This window comes from Vicugna pacos, unplaced genomic scaffold (genome assembly GCF_048564905.1).
Source record: "Vicugna pacos unplaced genomic scaffold, VicPac4 scaffold_19, whole genome shotgun sequence".
NCBI classification, from domain to species: Eukaryota; Metazoa; Chordata; class Mammalia; order Artiodactyla; family Camelidae; genus Vicugna; species Vicugna pacos.
The window spans coordinates 64842647-64860318 of record NW_027328740.1 but is presented as its reverse complement, the minus strand read 5'-3'; the positions used below and the strand labels follow the sequence as shown (position 1 = coordinate 64860318).

General features: G+C 41.4%; 1 protein-coding gene across 1 annotated transcript in view; it reads right to left on the bottom strand.

Annotated features, from left to right (window-relative positions):
• LOC140693124 (uncharacterized) overlaps nucleotides 1-17672 on the bottom strand; it is an 843637-nt gene that overhangs the window by 487397 nt on the left and 338568 nt on the right. Inside the window, exons 7-8 of the mRNA XM_072957183.1 lie at nucleotides 10242-10362; nucleotides 3472-3598 (exon numbers count right to left, since the gene is read on the bottom strand). Coding sequence (XP_072813284.1) covers nucleotides 3472-3598; nucleotides 10242-10362 — 248 coding nt within the window. The remainder of the gene's footprint in view (nucleotides 1-3471; nucleotides 3599-10241; nucleotides 10363-17672) is intronic.

Here is a 17672-nt window from a genome sequence, read left to right as displayed (position 1 = left end):
GAATTCAATGACGCAAATGTTTGCTTCCCACCATACATAGAAAAGCAGTAAATACTTGAACTTGAGATATCTGGTTTTCTTTAGATAACAAGCAATATTTTATTGTTCCAATTACCTGATCTTTGTTGTAAAGATTCTATTTATCCTAGCTCCTCCCCTACCTCTTGGGAGCAGTCCCTCAGAGTGATCTGAGAGGCTGTCATCCCGGCTCGAGTCCTCCAGCCAAATAAACCAAATCCCTTAACATTTAGGCTGAACGTTTATTTCAATGAAGTCCCAGAATAGACACAACTCATCAATTCTGTAATGGAACACAGAGAATCAGGAACCAAAAGCGTGTTTTAGTCCAGAAAATCTCCAGGTTCCTATTTCTTCCTGTCATTATACAATCCCTCCAGAACTCATTACTTTGCTGTCTGCTCCTCTGGCAACCAAACTCAGAGAAGAGTCAACTCAGCAGAGCACCATGCTGGGGAGAACCCCCCGCAGAAGCACTGCAGGCTGCCTTCCCTCCCGCACGCTCTGCTGACCCTTGGTGTCCCCCGTGGAGACCAGGCCAACACAGCTCTTCCCAACAGCTGCAAAGTCGCTCACGTTAAATAAATCATTTTATTTTATGATATTTTACGTATATACCCATCTCTGAAAACAGCTTTGCCAGAAGCCCAAATCTTCAACATTAATCTGCAAAGGCAAATCAGGTCCCCAAGGGAAAACAAGTCTTAAGACGACGCTAAGGCCTCCAAAGTCCTCTCCACGACCATGAACCAAACTGCCTGCAGGTCTGCAGCTGCAGGAGGCTACATGTCTGCTTTTAAAGCAACCCCTTTCTGCCCTCGGGTGCTACAATGCCCTTTTATGCCCTCCCATCACAGGGCAAGAGCAGCCGCTGCAGAACCTTGCAGGGCAGCACTGACAGGACTGGACAAAGGGGATCAGAGCTAAACAAAGCATTCTGATGACACGAGCTTGTCACTGTGTCTCTTTACAGATGTAGATATATATAGAGAGAAGTGGGGTGATATTGCTCAAAGTCACACAGCTAATAAGTGGCAAAGTATATAACTCTGCTCCTCCCTCCTGTGTGACGCCCAACTGGGACAACCACAGGGTTCTCTCGTGGCTGCCTGAACAGTCTTTTCCTATCACTCATGACACACAATAGTGTCTGAACTTAGCCTGCATTTGCAGCATCTTTTCCCTCCAGTTTCTCAGGAACAAGGCTGTTCGGGCCTGTATGAATTCCGGCTTCCTGAAATCTCCGTGCTCAGGCTGGTCTTGCCTGTGCATCCGGCCCGCTGCTCAGAGGCTCTTCCTCCCCTGCAGGAGGACGTTTCTAATCTTCACAGGGACACAACCTCAGGGGAGCTCTCCTCTCGCCCTCAGCATGGCAGGTGTCCCAGGCCTCATCCCGAGCAGCCCCGTTAGGACGGTGTCTGCCCAGCTCTGCTAGTCAGATCAGCAGCCTCAATGCCAGGGATTATACCCAGGTCACACTGCAAACCTACTGCCCGCCTCACAGCCCCCAGCCAGCAGGTCACCTGGAAGTCACAGCAAGTGCCCCACCCAATCCAGAAGTCTCTTCTTTTGCCAGCACCACTGATGAATGGTTTCCAACCTTCGGTCAGTTTCGCACAAAACAGCACCTTCAACTGTGAAACGGGTGGTTTTTCTTCTGCGCCTCATCCTTACTGGAAACGTAAAGGGAAACCAAAAGGCCTTTTCTCAACCCTTTTCTGATGAAACCCTCCCACCCACAATACTCATATGCTCAAGAGCTTTGGATCCACATGATTTTCTTTCTCTTAGGCTAAGTGGCTCAAAAAACTAAGGGATTCTTTCTCCTTTGAGGGTATTAGCACTCAGTTTCTCGGCTTTAATCTGTTTTTGTCTCTCTCTTCAGTGACCCTAGCAGTTGCCACCTCTTACTCCCTTCAGCAGCCTCCCTCCCAACTTCTAGTCTAGGAAATCAGCTGTGATGAGGGGCATGGGGGCAGTCACAGAAGATGCAACTAAGGCACAGAGAGGCTACATAATTTGCCCAAGAAATCACCTTGAACCACCAACAGAGTGTGTCACGTCCCTCTGTTTAACTCTAATGCTAAGCAAGTTAACTTTTTGTAGATTATGTTTATAAACAGATGAGGTATGAAAATACATACAAGGACACACATCAACTCTAAGATATTCATTAACTCCACTATTTTGTTTCTATTTATTTTATTTCTATTAAAAAATTAAGAACCCCTGCAGTCAATATAGCAAAATGTTACTGGGTTTTAAATCCAGAATATACAGGGGTTGTGTCATTACTCATTCTTGTATGTATTTTCACAAGACAAAATGATTTGAAAGTCTCTCTCCCCGCCCCCTACTCACTACTGGCTCTCACCAGAGCTCCCAGACCACACATCTAACAGCCTTTCACTTTACCCACAGCTGAACTCATCAGTTTTCCCCCAGAACTCCCTCTGCTGCTTTCCCTCCTCAGAACACAGCAGGACCATTATTTAACTCATTAATCCACCCAGAAACCTGGGCCTTACTCCATCCTACCTTCACAGAAATCATTGATCCTTTCCTCTTTACCATCTAAACATGCCTTCAATCTGTTCGCTTTTACCCACTGACCGTCCCACCGCTCAAGTGGAAGCCAACAACACTGCCCACCTGGACTCATGAGTCTCCCAAGTGGCCCCACAGCCACTCTCCCCTACTTGAGACAAATGTGATTGTGTCTCTCCCACGCTTTTGGACTCATTTCAGACCCACTGTTCTTAGAAGAAACTTCAATTTCTTCACCTGGTGAAGGTCTTTGCCATGAAACTGTCAGCTCAGGAAGGGCAGGACACACCCTCGTCCCTCGGCTCCACCATCTGGCAGAGCATCAGCTTGGGAGGATTGAGTTCTTAGCAAACTACTTCACTTATCCATACAAATCCATGGTAGATTAGAAAGATTTTAGATGTTAAGCTCGACTATTAATTTGGGGATTTTGCACTGGCAACCTGCAAGTATATATTCCAATTATTGTGTCTTCTTAAAACCATACCCAGATTAAAGGAGTATTTGTGGAATGTCTTCAGAGTAAAAGGGACTGTACTTTTACAGATTTTATGTTTTAAAATATGAACAACCCGGACAGGGTCAAAAATAGAACCGCCTCACAAGTGACAGAAGACAGGTGAGACGCATATAGCAACAGGTCACAAAGATGGTAAGAGCAAAGTTGTTTCTCCAACCCCCGAAAAAATTCCTCCAAGAACTGAAAACTCAGAAATTTGAAAGTAAAATACTATCATATAAAGAAAGAAAATAAATAATCCTCTTCATCAGGGTTTCTAGATCTGACTGCAGAGTTATTAGCAGGCCATACTGAATCCTAGCACAGAAAAATCAGATGGACTAGTGATGAGTAAGTTCCAGGAAAACGGCAGTAACTCCTCCACTTGAAAGAGGACACACACTCACTTGTTCAAGGTGATTGTAAACCACATTCTGCAGAAATTCAGAAGATTCAGGCACCGCTTCTAGATGGTGATGACACGGAAGGACGGCTTGGATGCATGCTTCTAACTGAGTCACCGGCATTCTTACACTGCAGGGGGAAATGGAGGCCCTCAGCCAAGAGCACAGTTGTTCCTGTCATGTATCCCAGGCCGTGCCTCGGGGACTCAGTGTACTGTAGCAGTCCGGCCCCAGGTGAGGACCCGCAGCGTGGCCCAAGCAAGCAGGAGGGGCACTGTGCTTGAGAAATCCCATCCCCCATGGGGGCAAGAGGGGCTGGTGGTGTTGTGTGAACCTATAAATGCTCATAGAAATACACCTGCATACATTGAAGTGATAAAATTAAAAGTAGCAGGCTATTTAACAAAATTTCAATTGTCAGTGTTAATTTTACCATTCCATTCCGCTTGTCCCCTGCACTCTGAGACAGGCTTAGGCTCTCTCACACATGCAGCTCTGATGCAATGGTTGTGAAGTTATTTTACTTTGCTGCAAGTGTCTTCGCTCCCAGTGTCACTGTGACTGTCGTCTCTTAACACAGTCAGATATCTTCCTGGATCTCTCCCTGAGTTCCTTGCTCCTGCTTCTCAGATCCTGAGATAAAGAACAGGTGAAGGCACTTGACTGGAAAAGTCAATGTGGACTTGACCAAAGTCCTCAGTGACCCCCTAGGTGAGTGCTGCCCACCCCTTACCTTCGATTCTCAAGGTTCTGCCCAGGGTGACATCCAGCCAGGAGAGAGTCCTGGGCCCTATTAAAAGCTGTGTGGCTTGGGTGCAGGGAAAGCTGCAGGAGCTGGTTCCGTAGCCGGTCCCATCCACACCTCTGCTCCTCTCTCTCCCGAGGCAGCGCTGCCAAGTCCCCAGGCTCCCTGAGCTTCTGTCTTTCTCTTCTACTCTACTTCAAGCCCTTTTCCTCTTCCTTTATTCCCTGATTATCCCTAGCTGGAGTGATTTTTCTATCATAGAATCTGAAAAAATTTCCTGCAGCTGAAAAAGAGGTGCCAGAGGTCAACGCGCATATGGTGGTTCCTGAATAGAGCCCCTGGTTAGGGGGACCCTCACCAACACTCATGGGGCATCAGGCATGTTGCACCACCAACAAGAGTTTGCTGTGACACCAAGGCACGCACAGCATCCCTGCTCACTAAATTGTAGTTGTAGTCCTTTATTAAGAAGCAAAAATAAAAAAATTGCTCATGTTTCTTACTAAAATTATTTATGAGGGAGAAAAAGAAATTGTAATAGAAAGAACAAATTTCACTCCATGTTAGATGTGTTCATTTGGCTTTAATCCTGTACCTTGTTTTCTAGGCTCAGACTTGCTATCTCTGCACCTTTTGTAAAAGAAAGTTGCCTTTAGCCTGAAATATCCAGGAGGGCCTATTCTCCGGGCTCTGATCTTTAAGGATATTTGCTCTTCTACACTTATGTATAGATGGCAAGTTGTAAAATAGTGAATAACCTTTCTTTTTTTTTGGAGGTTTTACAGGGGCACCATAATTTGACCCACATGGACAGCTGCAGGAACAAAGGATTTCAAGGACAAACAATTCATACAGCAAGAAGTTTGCAACAACCAGCCACATCCCTGCCGCTTTTTAGTATAAAAGGAGACTGAATTCTGCCCTGGGGAAGAGAGTTCTACTGGATAACAATATGCCATTTTCTGGGTCTGCCAGCTTTACAAATAAAGTCTCTTTTCCTTACTCCAACATCTCATCTCCCGATTAATCGGCCTGTCATGCAGCAAGCAGAACGAGTTTGGACTTGGTAACAAATTGACTGCCTTAGAGGTAGTATGTCTCCACTGTTTCCTCATTTCCAGTATTTCACCACCTATCAATTTTATATGCTTTTTAACACCATGAACAAAAAACCTATTACAAGGAATTGATTCCACAGAAATAAAATTATTTCTACTCCTTCAAAACTTTTTTCTTTTCTATTTTATTTTGTTTTGCTTATTGAAAAGAAAATAAATTCAAATCTTTTTATTTCACGTATTTTTATAACTAGATATTGTAAATACTACAAAGATATTTAAATTGCAATAAAAATTGTTCATATATTAGTATAAAGATATATACACAATCAATGCAGATTAGGAAAGGAGTAGATATTTACTAAAAATCCACTGCACATCCAGTCTTTTACAAGCATATCCTGGAATATAAGCTCTATTATCCAGGGTCCCCCACCCCCAATCTCACTGCGGAGTCCCTTAGTAATCAACTACCAAGGCACCAGCATAGAACCATGAGATCACTAGTTTAGGTATAAATGAGAGTATTAGCGCATTCAATTCTAAAACAGAAACCTTAAAATAAATACTGAACTTACTTACAGATAAACAAATTTGGACACAAAAAAGTACAGTTTCTCCCCAAATTCACAAAGATAATAACTGGTAAAGGCAAGATTTGAACTCATCTGCCTTGAATATAAAGCTAAGTTGGAAATCCCCTTCAACTGTGGAGGACCAGCAGCACAGCCTGTCACCCTATCTTTGTTCAGATCTGGCTTTAGACAGCCTGAGACAGCACCCCTTCCTATGGAACTCGAGGGCAAACAATAACAATAAGGATTTTATATTCTGTAGTTTCTTAGGTCTCAATTATATAAAGTGTCAGCAGGTCAGCAGAAAACTCTGGGAAATATGAGTGGGTCCAGAGCTTTTTGCTGATAAGAAACTCAATCTATCAGGACAGAGTGACCTTCCCATGAGAGGCCTCATGGACATAAACTAAAGGCAACTGAGCAATGAAAACTAGCAAGAACATGGAACTCAAGCAAGAAGGATCCCTACCATCCCCTGCCCAGTTGCCTCTTCACCTTTGTGGACAAGACGGCAGAAGGTCCATGTTCTTGTCCAAGTTACAACATCATGGATTCTCACCCATATAATATTACGACTCTATGCTGTCTTAAGTCCTTTCCAACTAAAATATGATGACACCAATATCTCAGCAGAATGTCTATGTCTCCACTTTCTCTCTTCTATTAGGAGACTATATCTATGGCCACAAAGCCGAAATTCAATTAAAAACACCATGCACGAAGCCTGGTGAAAGTCTGTGTAAGAGACATTGTTCTCAAGCTCAGTGAGTGAAAACTCAGAAAAAGTGGTCCTTATCCCTCTGCAAGTGGAAGGTAGCCTGATTGTGTGTGTGTATGTGTGCACACGTGTGTGTGTAAATCAAATACAATGTATTGTGGGATGTGCACAGATTTTTTTTATGTTACTATCATTTCATGAGGATGAGCCAACCTTTAAAGTAATTTGAATCTACTATTCTGAGAGAGTCTCAGGATCTTTTGGTGGAGGATGGGAAAGGGGAAAGGAAAGGAGGAAAGAAGTAAATGAAGCAAAGCTGTAAGTATACTGCTAGGGAAAGGCAAGACATTAATTTTGTTCCTACTTGCATCACACACAAATTAGGGACTGGCTTTCCCACATGTCTTGTCAAGCACTGAGTTGCAGAAGAACAGGTGACAGCCCATTTCTCACTGAGCTTGTGACTGTACGTGGCATCTTATAGACACTAATTATTTAACCTGATCAAACAATCTGGCAGCAGGCTGTAATTCTCCTATTTTGAGAGATAAGAAAACAGGAAGTGAAATAGGGTATATAGCTTGACCAAAGTCAGAGGACAAGTAAACTAAAGAGGATGAATTCAAACTCAGATCTGAATGCAGAGTCTGATCTTCCCACTCCGAGGGCTGGAAATTCCTTAACACACAGGGTCCCCAGCTCCTCTGCTTTGTTCCTGGCACCAAGCATTTCCCATGGCGATATTCTCCAGTTCTCAGACACAGCGCTCTGTGCAGCCAATAACCTCCATTCGACCTTGATCATCTACCTGTCACGCCCACCAGGCTTCACCAGGCAAGAAAGCTGGCTTTCAACTGCATACAAAGCCACCCCTGTTTTATCCTGGACTCTTCAGCGGCTTTTCCAGCATAAACACAGCCATGAAAGTGCTCACAGTTTGTACATGAGCCACACTACCTCTCTCCATCTCTGTCCCCACCTATACTACTTTGCTATGACCATTTTGAGAATCTTGGAAACAAATTTTTAAAAACAGAAAAGAAAGGATTCTGTAACAAGTACTTAATACTTACAATTTTAAATGAGAAGTTACAAAGTGAGTATTTACAAACCGAATCTGCCTTCCTAGGTGTCAGTTTTAACAGTTAAAATACACAATAGCAAAAAATTCTGACTTAAATAATTAACAAAAACATCAACAATAATCTGGAATAAACTCAAAAACAATGCCCATGTTGTACATGGAGGAAGTACAGGACTGTACTGTGGGGTAAAGTAAGAGGTGTGAAAGTAGAGACATCAACATTTTGTATGCAGGAAAGCAGTTTTGTAAAAATGCACGTTCTCCTAAAGATAATTCAAAAGTACTAAAAAATCCCACGAGAGCACTTCTTTTTTTTTTTAACTTGAAAAATTATATTAGAATTCTTCAGGAATAATAAAGTCATAATACTAACCAAGAAAATTTGGGATCGAAAAGAGAATCAAAAAATCGCACTGTCAGATATTAAATAAATGTTTACAATATGTAAGATATAGTGCTAGTGTAAGAAAGTAAGATTGATAAAAATAAACCATGAGCTCAAAAAGAGACTCTAGTGTACATAAGTATTCTTTACAGGTGGGATTTCAAGTTAAAAAGCAAAGTAGGAATTCAATAATTGTCTTGGGACAATCAGAGAATCCCCTGGAAAAAACAAATTCTATTCCAGTCATAATGACCGCAAGAAAAATTACAGAATGTGATGTGAATATTAGAAAGTACTAATAACAGCGAATATAATTCTTTGCTCATATTAATTCAACTTCTCTTCACTATAACAAGTACCATCATCATCTCCATCTTAGAGATTAAAAAAACCTACAGAAGAAATTTATACCATTATAAGAAAGTATTTCTAAGAATAATATCAGGAATAAAACCCAAAAAGAAGACATTTACAATCTTAAGATTATTTTGGGCCACAACAAAAATGAACCTACTGAACAAAATGAAAGGCAAAATATGACAAGGAAAAGCTCTCTGATACATGTTGATGAAGACAAGGGGTTAATGTTCATAATATACATAGAGCTGTCACAAAGCAACAAGAAGCTGCCTCACTTAAATGTGTGCAAAGGACAAAAGAGATCATTCACTTTTTAAAAGTCAGATGGCTAATGAGTGAAAAATGCTCAATACCTCACTGGTCATCAAGTGCAAATTAAAACAATGAAAAAGTACTTTTGCTCATCATATTGGCACATATTTTTAAAAGATATTCTAGCTAGTGTCCATCTTTGAGAGAACAAACTGTGAGCGATCTTTTGGAGGATGACATGTCAATGGATATGTAAACTCTGAAAAACGTGTGTACACACAGGCTGAACTCCACATTTTGGAATCGTTTCATTTAGAAAAATTCAGTTCAAAAAGATGTACTTATCAGAGCATTTACACAGCACTGTTTACAATGGTGAGAAGAAAAGCTGAAGTGAAATCATATCCAGCGATAGAGAATTGGTTACATAAGTTATTCTACATCTTTTCATGCCCCACAGGAGAAGGAATTTCTTGATTCACTTGAAAGGAGCCTGTGATTTATGTAGTTGTCACATCCAAGGACTAAATTTCCAGAAACCTTAACGAAAATAATACTCATACAAGATCACAGCAATGTTTGTATAAGAAGTATGCCAGTCAAACACCCTTTCTGACAGTGGAAAATGGAGAAAACTTAAGTGTCCACCATCAAGACAATGATGCGGTAAATCACGGTGAGCTGTGGGCACTAAAGTTCCGGTGTTTCGGCGTGGTCCAAGGCCTTGTCCACAGTACGCTCCCACGAAAGGTGTCCTTACACAAGAGACCAAACCTGCATATCAGGAAAACCCTCTACTCTATCTGAAAGGACCGGGTGAGTCTGGAGAGAGAGGACGTCTGTGATATATACCTGAGTGAATAAACCGAGCTGCAGAAAACATATAGTATGGCCTTATTTTTCAATAAAGCATATATACACACACATAGACATAGATTTCTCATATACGTGTATGTATGTGTTTATTTATATGACATAGGCATAAAGGTCATGAAATATATACTCCACATTGTCAGCAGTTTTTACTCTCAGGAAAAAAGGGGAAGGGATGTAGGGGACTTTCGGTACCACAACAGATCTCTTTTCAGAATTTCAGTTAAGTATACTTGGAATTTAAAAGTTTATTTAAGTCCAAAGTAAAATGGACGAGGACTCCACAAGACAGAATGCTATACTAGTCATTAAAAATCATGCCAGGGGAGATAGAATATTGTAGAGAAATGTGTAATAAGCCGAATGGAAAATGGAGGTCTCCACACAGTATACAGGCACACATTGCTCGCTGGTTTTTATGACAGAGGTAATACACACTGATGAAAAGAACAGAAAATAGATGTTAATGTGTTAATTATTATCTCTGAGTACTGGCACCAGGATAGATCCATTTGACCCTTTTTTCATACATTTATATTAAATACACACTATTTTTCATCTGAAAAATGCATTTTTAGATGTCTAGTACCACACATTGGAAAATTACACGAGTACTTACAGAAACAAATAACTAGGAGACACCGCAGCAGCGTCACAAAGTGTAGAAAGGGCGATCCTGAATAACACCGCGCAGTTACATAAGGACCCACAAAGTGAGAGCACCTGCTGTAACAGGGCGCGGCCCCCTTCCATTTGTCAGATGTGTCTTCAGGGCTGAGGCAGTTCTGAGCACGGCCAGTGTCAGTGCTGGTGTCTGGATGGATGCCACTGGAGGTGAGGGCACCTGCAAGCCGAGAGGAAGAACAGAAATCATCCTCTGCTTTTTCTGTCTTGTTTCTTTGTTACTTTTAAAGAGAGGCGGAAATAAGATAAACTGGATCTTTCCTACTGAAATTTCAGTAATGAAACCATTTTTAAAGTGATCACAACTTATATTCTGCCTATGACTGTCTTTTCAACAAAGCATCATATTTATAAAATGTTAATTAACTCAGTTAATTAACTCCCTGTTGAAACATTCTAGTAAAGAGCATGAACTGCAGTATGTAAAAGAACCACACCTGCAGTGACTAGCTCAGCTGTCTTGACGGCAGTGCAGTCAGCCCCCACCATCCCGTGGCCCTGAGCTCCTGATGCTGGTAAGAGAGCGCGCTGCTGCCTCAGATGGAAAGAAAAGGTGAAAGCATTTTCTGAAATCTACAGCACTGACAAAACATAACTGATAAATCCCAGGCTCCTTTGAGGCTGTCATTTTCCGTTTCTGGCCAACACCCGTCAATGAGCAGAACCACCCCATTCCCGAGTCATGGGACTCACGTGGGCAGAAGTTTTGGAGAAATTTCCAGGTATACAATGTAAACCAACTATACATAAAACTCTGAAAAAGAAAAGATGCAATAATCTGATTTTGGAAGACACTAAAATATTCTCCTAAGCCTTAGTACTTGGAAAGGCTGGGCTTCTACTAAGCCACTTATTTATTTCACAGCCAATGAGCATCTCCCACAAACCCTGTTTCCCTGTGTCTGCTGGGAGCTTCAGGCACATTGATGTTGTCTATCTTATAAGTCACAAGGCAGAGGCGTGTGTCTCACGCTGGCAACTCTCACACAGGCTCAACTCCTAGCCTCACTGTATGAACTTGGCCCCATTTTCTCACCTGTTTATTTGGTACCTGTTCTTCTGTAAGCTGCCTGAAATGCTTATTGAAACAAGTCAGAAGAATGAGTGGGTAGAGAAATGGACAGATGGACAGGTGAGAGATGGGCAGAAAAACAGAGAGTCTCCAAGAGAAGGGGAGCAATCAAAATTACCTATGCAAAACCCTCTTCTAGTCAGGGAAGGAAACCACCACGGAGAAGTGTGAAGAGGCAGGTTGCTTAGGACTGTTTCCTGGATTCCATGAAAAGTCACACCAAGAGATGAGAGGGTAGAACTATAAATAATAAAAGAAAAAATCATGCATGTTTGAAAAATATATCTACATTATGTACTTTCTAAAGAATAGAGTCAAATTAGCAAGGCCCAATAACACAATCCTTGGGTATATACAGAAGTGAGAATCCCATCTCCAATCTGCAAGGCATCCCTTTGGAGCACTGAGAGTCTACACGGTGCAGTCATAAAGCCATCACCGCAAAAGCGATGCTATCCTGCACTTACGAGGAAAGAGCAGCTGTGCTCGGTCTGCCTACACGTGTCTTTTACACCCCTCAGCACCTCTACGGGGGAGGGACGCCTAGCGAGCCCCATCTCTGCAGGACAGAAAACAAGTCCAAGAGAGGCTAAGCCGACCTACCAATTCTCCATCTCACAGGACTTGTCACTCCAGACCAGGACTCGAACTCGGACCCACGTTTGTAACCACAGTACTACCGTATTTTATGTGCTTTTTGTGTGTATAATACATTTGTTTCTGGCATGAAAGGGTATTTAATAAATGATCGGTTGTCTTGTCTATCTCATTAGTTCACAATCTTTATATTTTTGAATTGTACTCTTCCCCTGGAGAAAGGAACGGAAAGAGCGGGGGTCAGAATGAGGTGGGGCTCCATTCTTTATCTGTTGCCTCATCTCATCCAAGTCCCCAAACAGGGAGAAAGAGCAAATGTTCTCTTCATCATTTAAAGAGAGGGCTCCAGTGACGGTGACTTACTCAACCCCAAAACCAAGTCTGGGGGAAGGGCACATGCAGCAACGAGAGCAGTATCACCTGTAGGAAGGCAAAAAGAGCTCAGGGGATGGCTCAATGGGTCAGCCTGATTTCATTTCAATCGATAATACAATAGCACACTCTAAAAAAACTAGAATGCAATGGATTTCCTCTTTCTTGACATCTAGCAAGTTTCCACATCTCACATGTAACATTATCACGAACTAGTGAAAGGAAGAGTCCACAGACAAGGAAAATCAATGCCACAGGCAGGCTGAAACACAGGCTGGAGGAAAGGAAGGGAAAGGGCATAGTAAAGAAGAGGGGAAATTCTGGGAAAAAGACATCATCACAAGGACTCTCAAGCATCATCCAGCAATCATATAATCATTCTTTCAAGAGAGAGTTACTTAGGTCCTATTTTGTGCAACATTGTACAGTGGGCGAAGCAAGAGCACAGCGTCCATGGTGGCAGCAAGCTGCGGAGCTCCAATACACTTCTGATCCCGGTACCTTGCACACTTGTCCTCAGTATAAAGGCAAAATATATAGTAAAATAATCCAATGTAAACTCTATGCAATGCTGAAAAAAATTAAAGAATACCTAAATACCTGGACAGACACACCACGCACATTCCTGAATCAAATGACAGCATTCTTGGGATGGCAGTGCTCCCCAGAGCGATCCATATATTCAACGTGGACTCGATCACAATCCCAGTGGGTTCCTCTGCAGAAACTGACTATCTGCTGCTACAATTCATATGGGAATTCGAGGATCTCAGTAACCAAACCGTACTTGAAATAGAAGAACAGTTTGAGAGGACTTGTAATTCTCAATTTCAAACCTTACAACTGTATCTCCAGGTGAGATTAGAGGCCATTTTTAAGTTATAATTGTGTTTATCCTTATTTTCTAAATTCTGTACAACGAATATACCTGTTAGAATAAGAAATTTAAAAAGTAAGGTATCTTTTAAAACATGCAAACCTATTCATTCATTGGGAAAAAAATATTTTGACTATAAAGAAGTAAACAAATATCTAGTGAAAAAGGACTATTTAAAAACAAGAGTGCATTTACATTTTTTGTAAATTGGAAACGGAAAAGCACAAACACATCAAGTTTCTAGGGAGAGTGTTGCAACATATTAATTGTTATTTCCAAAATTCTAATTGAACAATGAAAACTCACGAAAGACAAAATCTTGATTGACAGCCAACTGCAAACACATGGAGAGCAAAGGCCTAGAAATCACAGTTCCTTTAACTCTGCTACTAACTCAATAGGAGAGGAAATTCCTCAGTGAGGGGACAGTGGAATCCCATGCATAAGACAGGATACACAGTACAAACTGCACTAGAATTGGGGGTGATTTCCATAGAAGAATTCTAAAGTTACAACATTGATGAAAAACTATAAAAACACTGACAGACAGATTAAAACACACAGTCATATATATTATATAAAAACATATGAAGTCTGCCCCCATGTTGCATAGAAATACAAACATATTTGTTCATTTATGGGCACTGATTACTTTATCCCAGGTAGAATATTTCAACTAAAATAGATAATCAATAATACACTCCTCTTGTCAAAACTAGTTGATAAGTTACTCTGCCATGTATGCATAATGTGTCTAAGATAGATTTAAAATTAGTGAAAAAGATTTTTGTATGGTTTCTTGAACCCTTCTCAAAACACCAAGCTTAATTTTAAAATAAATCTGAGCAGTATTTCTATATGATCTTTTCCCTTGTGAAATGAACAACACAGTCTGTTGTCAAAATTCTTTCCTTACAATGATTCACGAGCACCGTATACTCACAAAACTGCTGGACAGCAAGGCACTATCCAGACACTGTGACAAATCAAATGAAACACAAGGAAGACAGTGACCCTATTCTGCAGGGCTTATAATCTGTTCCAACACCGGGTTTTTATTTGATTTGTTTGATTGGTTAGAAAAATAAAATCACTCAAGTACATTCTTCTTTGAGCATTATGTAAATCATGACTCTCTTTTTAGTGTCATGAGCAGGAAAGACTTGAGTATGAATTGATTAGATCAACTAGGCACAATCATCGCTGGAGCCTGTGTAATAAATAAGTACATGAGATCTAAAATAAACCTACACAGATCTCTGCAAGGAAAATGAAGAGGTGAGTTCCCCAATGAGAAAACAAACAATCAAGAAATCAAAAAAGGAAAACTTTTTCATTAATGATTCCAGGCAGTAGTGGAGCATGGTGGTGAAGATCACAAATGCTGGGGACAAACATGAGGGTCTGAAATCCCACAGCACTGGGTAGCTGTGACACTGATATTTCAGTGAAATTTTCTGCACCTCAGTCTCCTATCCATAGACTGGGGACAGCCACAGCACCCATCTCCTAGAACAGTCTTAAGAATTAAGTTATTTTTTATATAAAAGTTTAAATAAAATACCTCAGATTTTAAATATTACCCCAAAAGCTCAAGGAACAAAGAAAACAGTGATAAATTGGAGTTCATCAAATGTTAAAAATTTGCTTCAAAGGACACCATCCAGAAGGTGAAAAAACATCTGAGAGGAGAAAATTTTTTCAAATTATTTATCTGATTAAGTATTTGTATCTTCAAATAAAAGAAAAAACTCCTACAACTCAACAAGAAAAAGAGAACTCAATTAAAATGTGTATAAAGTATCTGAAAATGTATTTTTCAAAGAAAATATACAAATGGCCAATAAGCACAATCAAACGATGTTCAATATCATTAGCTGTAAAAGAAATCAAGTCAAAACCACTAGGAGAAACCGCTTCACACTTACTACAATAGGTTATAATAAAAAAAAATGTGTAACAAGCACTAATGAAGACACAGAGGAAGCGGAGCGCGCAGCCCTTGCTTTTGAGGATGTAACACAGGGTGGCCACTTTAGAAAACAGCCTGGCAGGTCCTCAGAGAGTTGAACATTTGGTTTATGAATGACCCAGCATTTCTGCTCTCTGGTCACACAAGTAAGAGAACTGAAAACAAATGTCCACATAAAAATTCCTACAGGAGTATTCACGGCGCCATTACTCTTCACAAACAAAAAGCAGACACAACACAAACGACTATCACCTGATGAATGGGTAAACAGTAGGGCCCAGATATACAGTAGAATATAATTCAGCAATAGCAAAGCATAGAGTACTGACCCAGGCCACAACCTGGAAATACATTGAAAAAGTTACTCAGTGTGAAAGAAGTCAGTCACAATAGACAGTTCCATTTACATGAAATAACTTGTTTTACATGAAATGTCCAGCACAGGCAAATCCATAGAGAGAGAACAATGGCTGCCTGGGGCTGGGGGAGGATGAGGAAGATGGGAATGACTGCTTGTGCATACAGGGCTTCCTGTTGGGGGATGAAAATATTCTAAGATTGACTGCGATGCACAATTCTGGGCTTTGAGTAAAAACCGCTGCACATTTTAATGGGTGAATTGTATTAAAACTGTTAAGGACAAAAGCACCTAGGGCCAGAACCTTCAAATAGTAAATGCAAATTGCTAACTTTTATTACAGGAAGAAGAAACTGCCCTCAGCATGAAAGCAGGAGATCGGCAAATATGGGTTAACAGAATTGGACAAGAGCATTTCACTTGAAAGAGTTGCTGAGTGTACACGAAATATTCAGAAATAGGAAAATCAGCTTGACATCACGAAGAAGCATTCTGCTTCAAAGGCAGATCAAGGATTCGGCAAGCCCAGCTGCTAGAAATAACCAGAGAAGAAACCTGGTTCTTACAACAAGCACCAGAGCCAACAAGGAAATGGTGGTGAGGAAAGCAGGCAGCCAAAAATCTGGAACAGTTTGCTACAAATAATTTCTCCACTGAAAATTCAAAAATAAAATGAAAGTGATGCAATGCTGAGCTGGCCTCACGTTAAAGGGCTTCCTCTGCTGCTCGACAGTTCTGTAACCCCGAATGAGAGACTCAGGAGAATCAGCATGGCTCCTGGCAGTCCCCAAGTGACTGCCCTCCAGCACGTTTACCACCATCACATCTGCCAGGGTTGTATTGCAGAGAAGAGACCAACTTCTAAAAGGCACAGGAAATGTTTACCAGGGAAGAAAAGGCTGCTGTCAGTCCTGGGACAGAGGCAGTGTGAGCAGAGGCCAGAAGGCTGCAGGTGAACTGGAGCAGACCTGGGGCAGGAAGGGACCACGGAAGAGCAGATCTCAATTTTCTACTCTCTCTCCCTCGGGTAGGAGAGATAAAGCCTGCATCCTTCTCACCTGGAACTGTGGGTTCTGGCTGGCAGAAGTTTTACGTACAGGGAATGAATACTCAAGACTCTGTGGAAAAAGTCACGAAAGAGAGAGGGCGTAGGGACCCAACTCCACGAGCCTCTCAAATGATCCCATATTTATTGTGTATAATCAAAGGAAAACGTCATTAACAGTTGTGTGATAGTAAGCAGGAACTTGGGGAAAGAAGGATGAGACAGAGATTGTAGAATCCACCATGAGTACAAAGGCTTAGTGTATCTTTAGGTAAGTCATGGGGTGAGGGGAATAAGATACATTCTTTAGACATGTGAATTACAAAGCAGACCACCAGACCAGCTAGGTCCTTGCTTGGGGGATAATAGAGTATCTAACTGCACACAAGCCCAGCCTTTATAGCTGTGGGCCTGGGTCATTGCTTTGCGATGAGCAGAGTGCTATCTAAAACATCATCTACGCAAGCAAAGCATTATCTCTGCTTTTTAAGGCAAGGAGACAGGAGTGAGGATGCACAGGCACTTGCTTGCAAAGCAGTTACTAAGCATACGTTTTCTTCTTAAATTTGACAGGCGGCTGGGGTCTGTTACAATTTGTTAACCCAATCATGGGCTCCCACATGGAACCATTATGGAGGACACCCTAAGGTGACAAATCCTGGCTCTGGGTCTTTTCCTGCCAGCTTCAGCCACTCTAGCAGAGTCTAGGCACATTCCTGAATAATGATCATACAGAACCACCCACACTGTTAACTCCTGGTGCTTGAAACTTAATTTTAGCTCTACACAACTTAACGTAGAAAAGTTTCAGAAATAAAAGATATTATATTTACGTTATATCTCATCATAGGACTGATTTTTCTGATTGCTCTAAGCTGCTTCTTCTTGGTAAAGCACCTAATTCTGCAGGTGAATTCAGTACTTTCTTTGGGCATAACTAGCCAGTTTGGGCTCGCTAACTTCTATTGGTCAAATACCGATACACTTAATTGATTTCATTGTTCATCAATTTCAGCTGGGAGCAGAGGGAGTGTCACTCTGTTCCTCAGCCCACCCTCAACCCTTATCATCAGCAACTCAGGCCTCCGGAAACCAAAAAAAGCTTTTGTTTCCCTTCTACAGTTTCAACAAACCCAACAGGATACATAAGCCTGGAGAAAGAATTCAACACAAATGT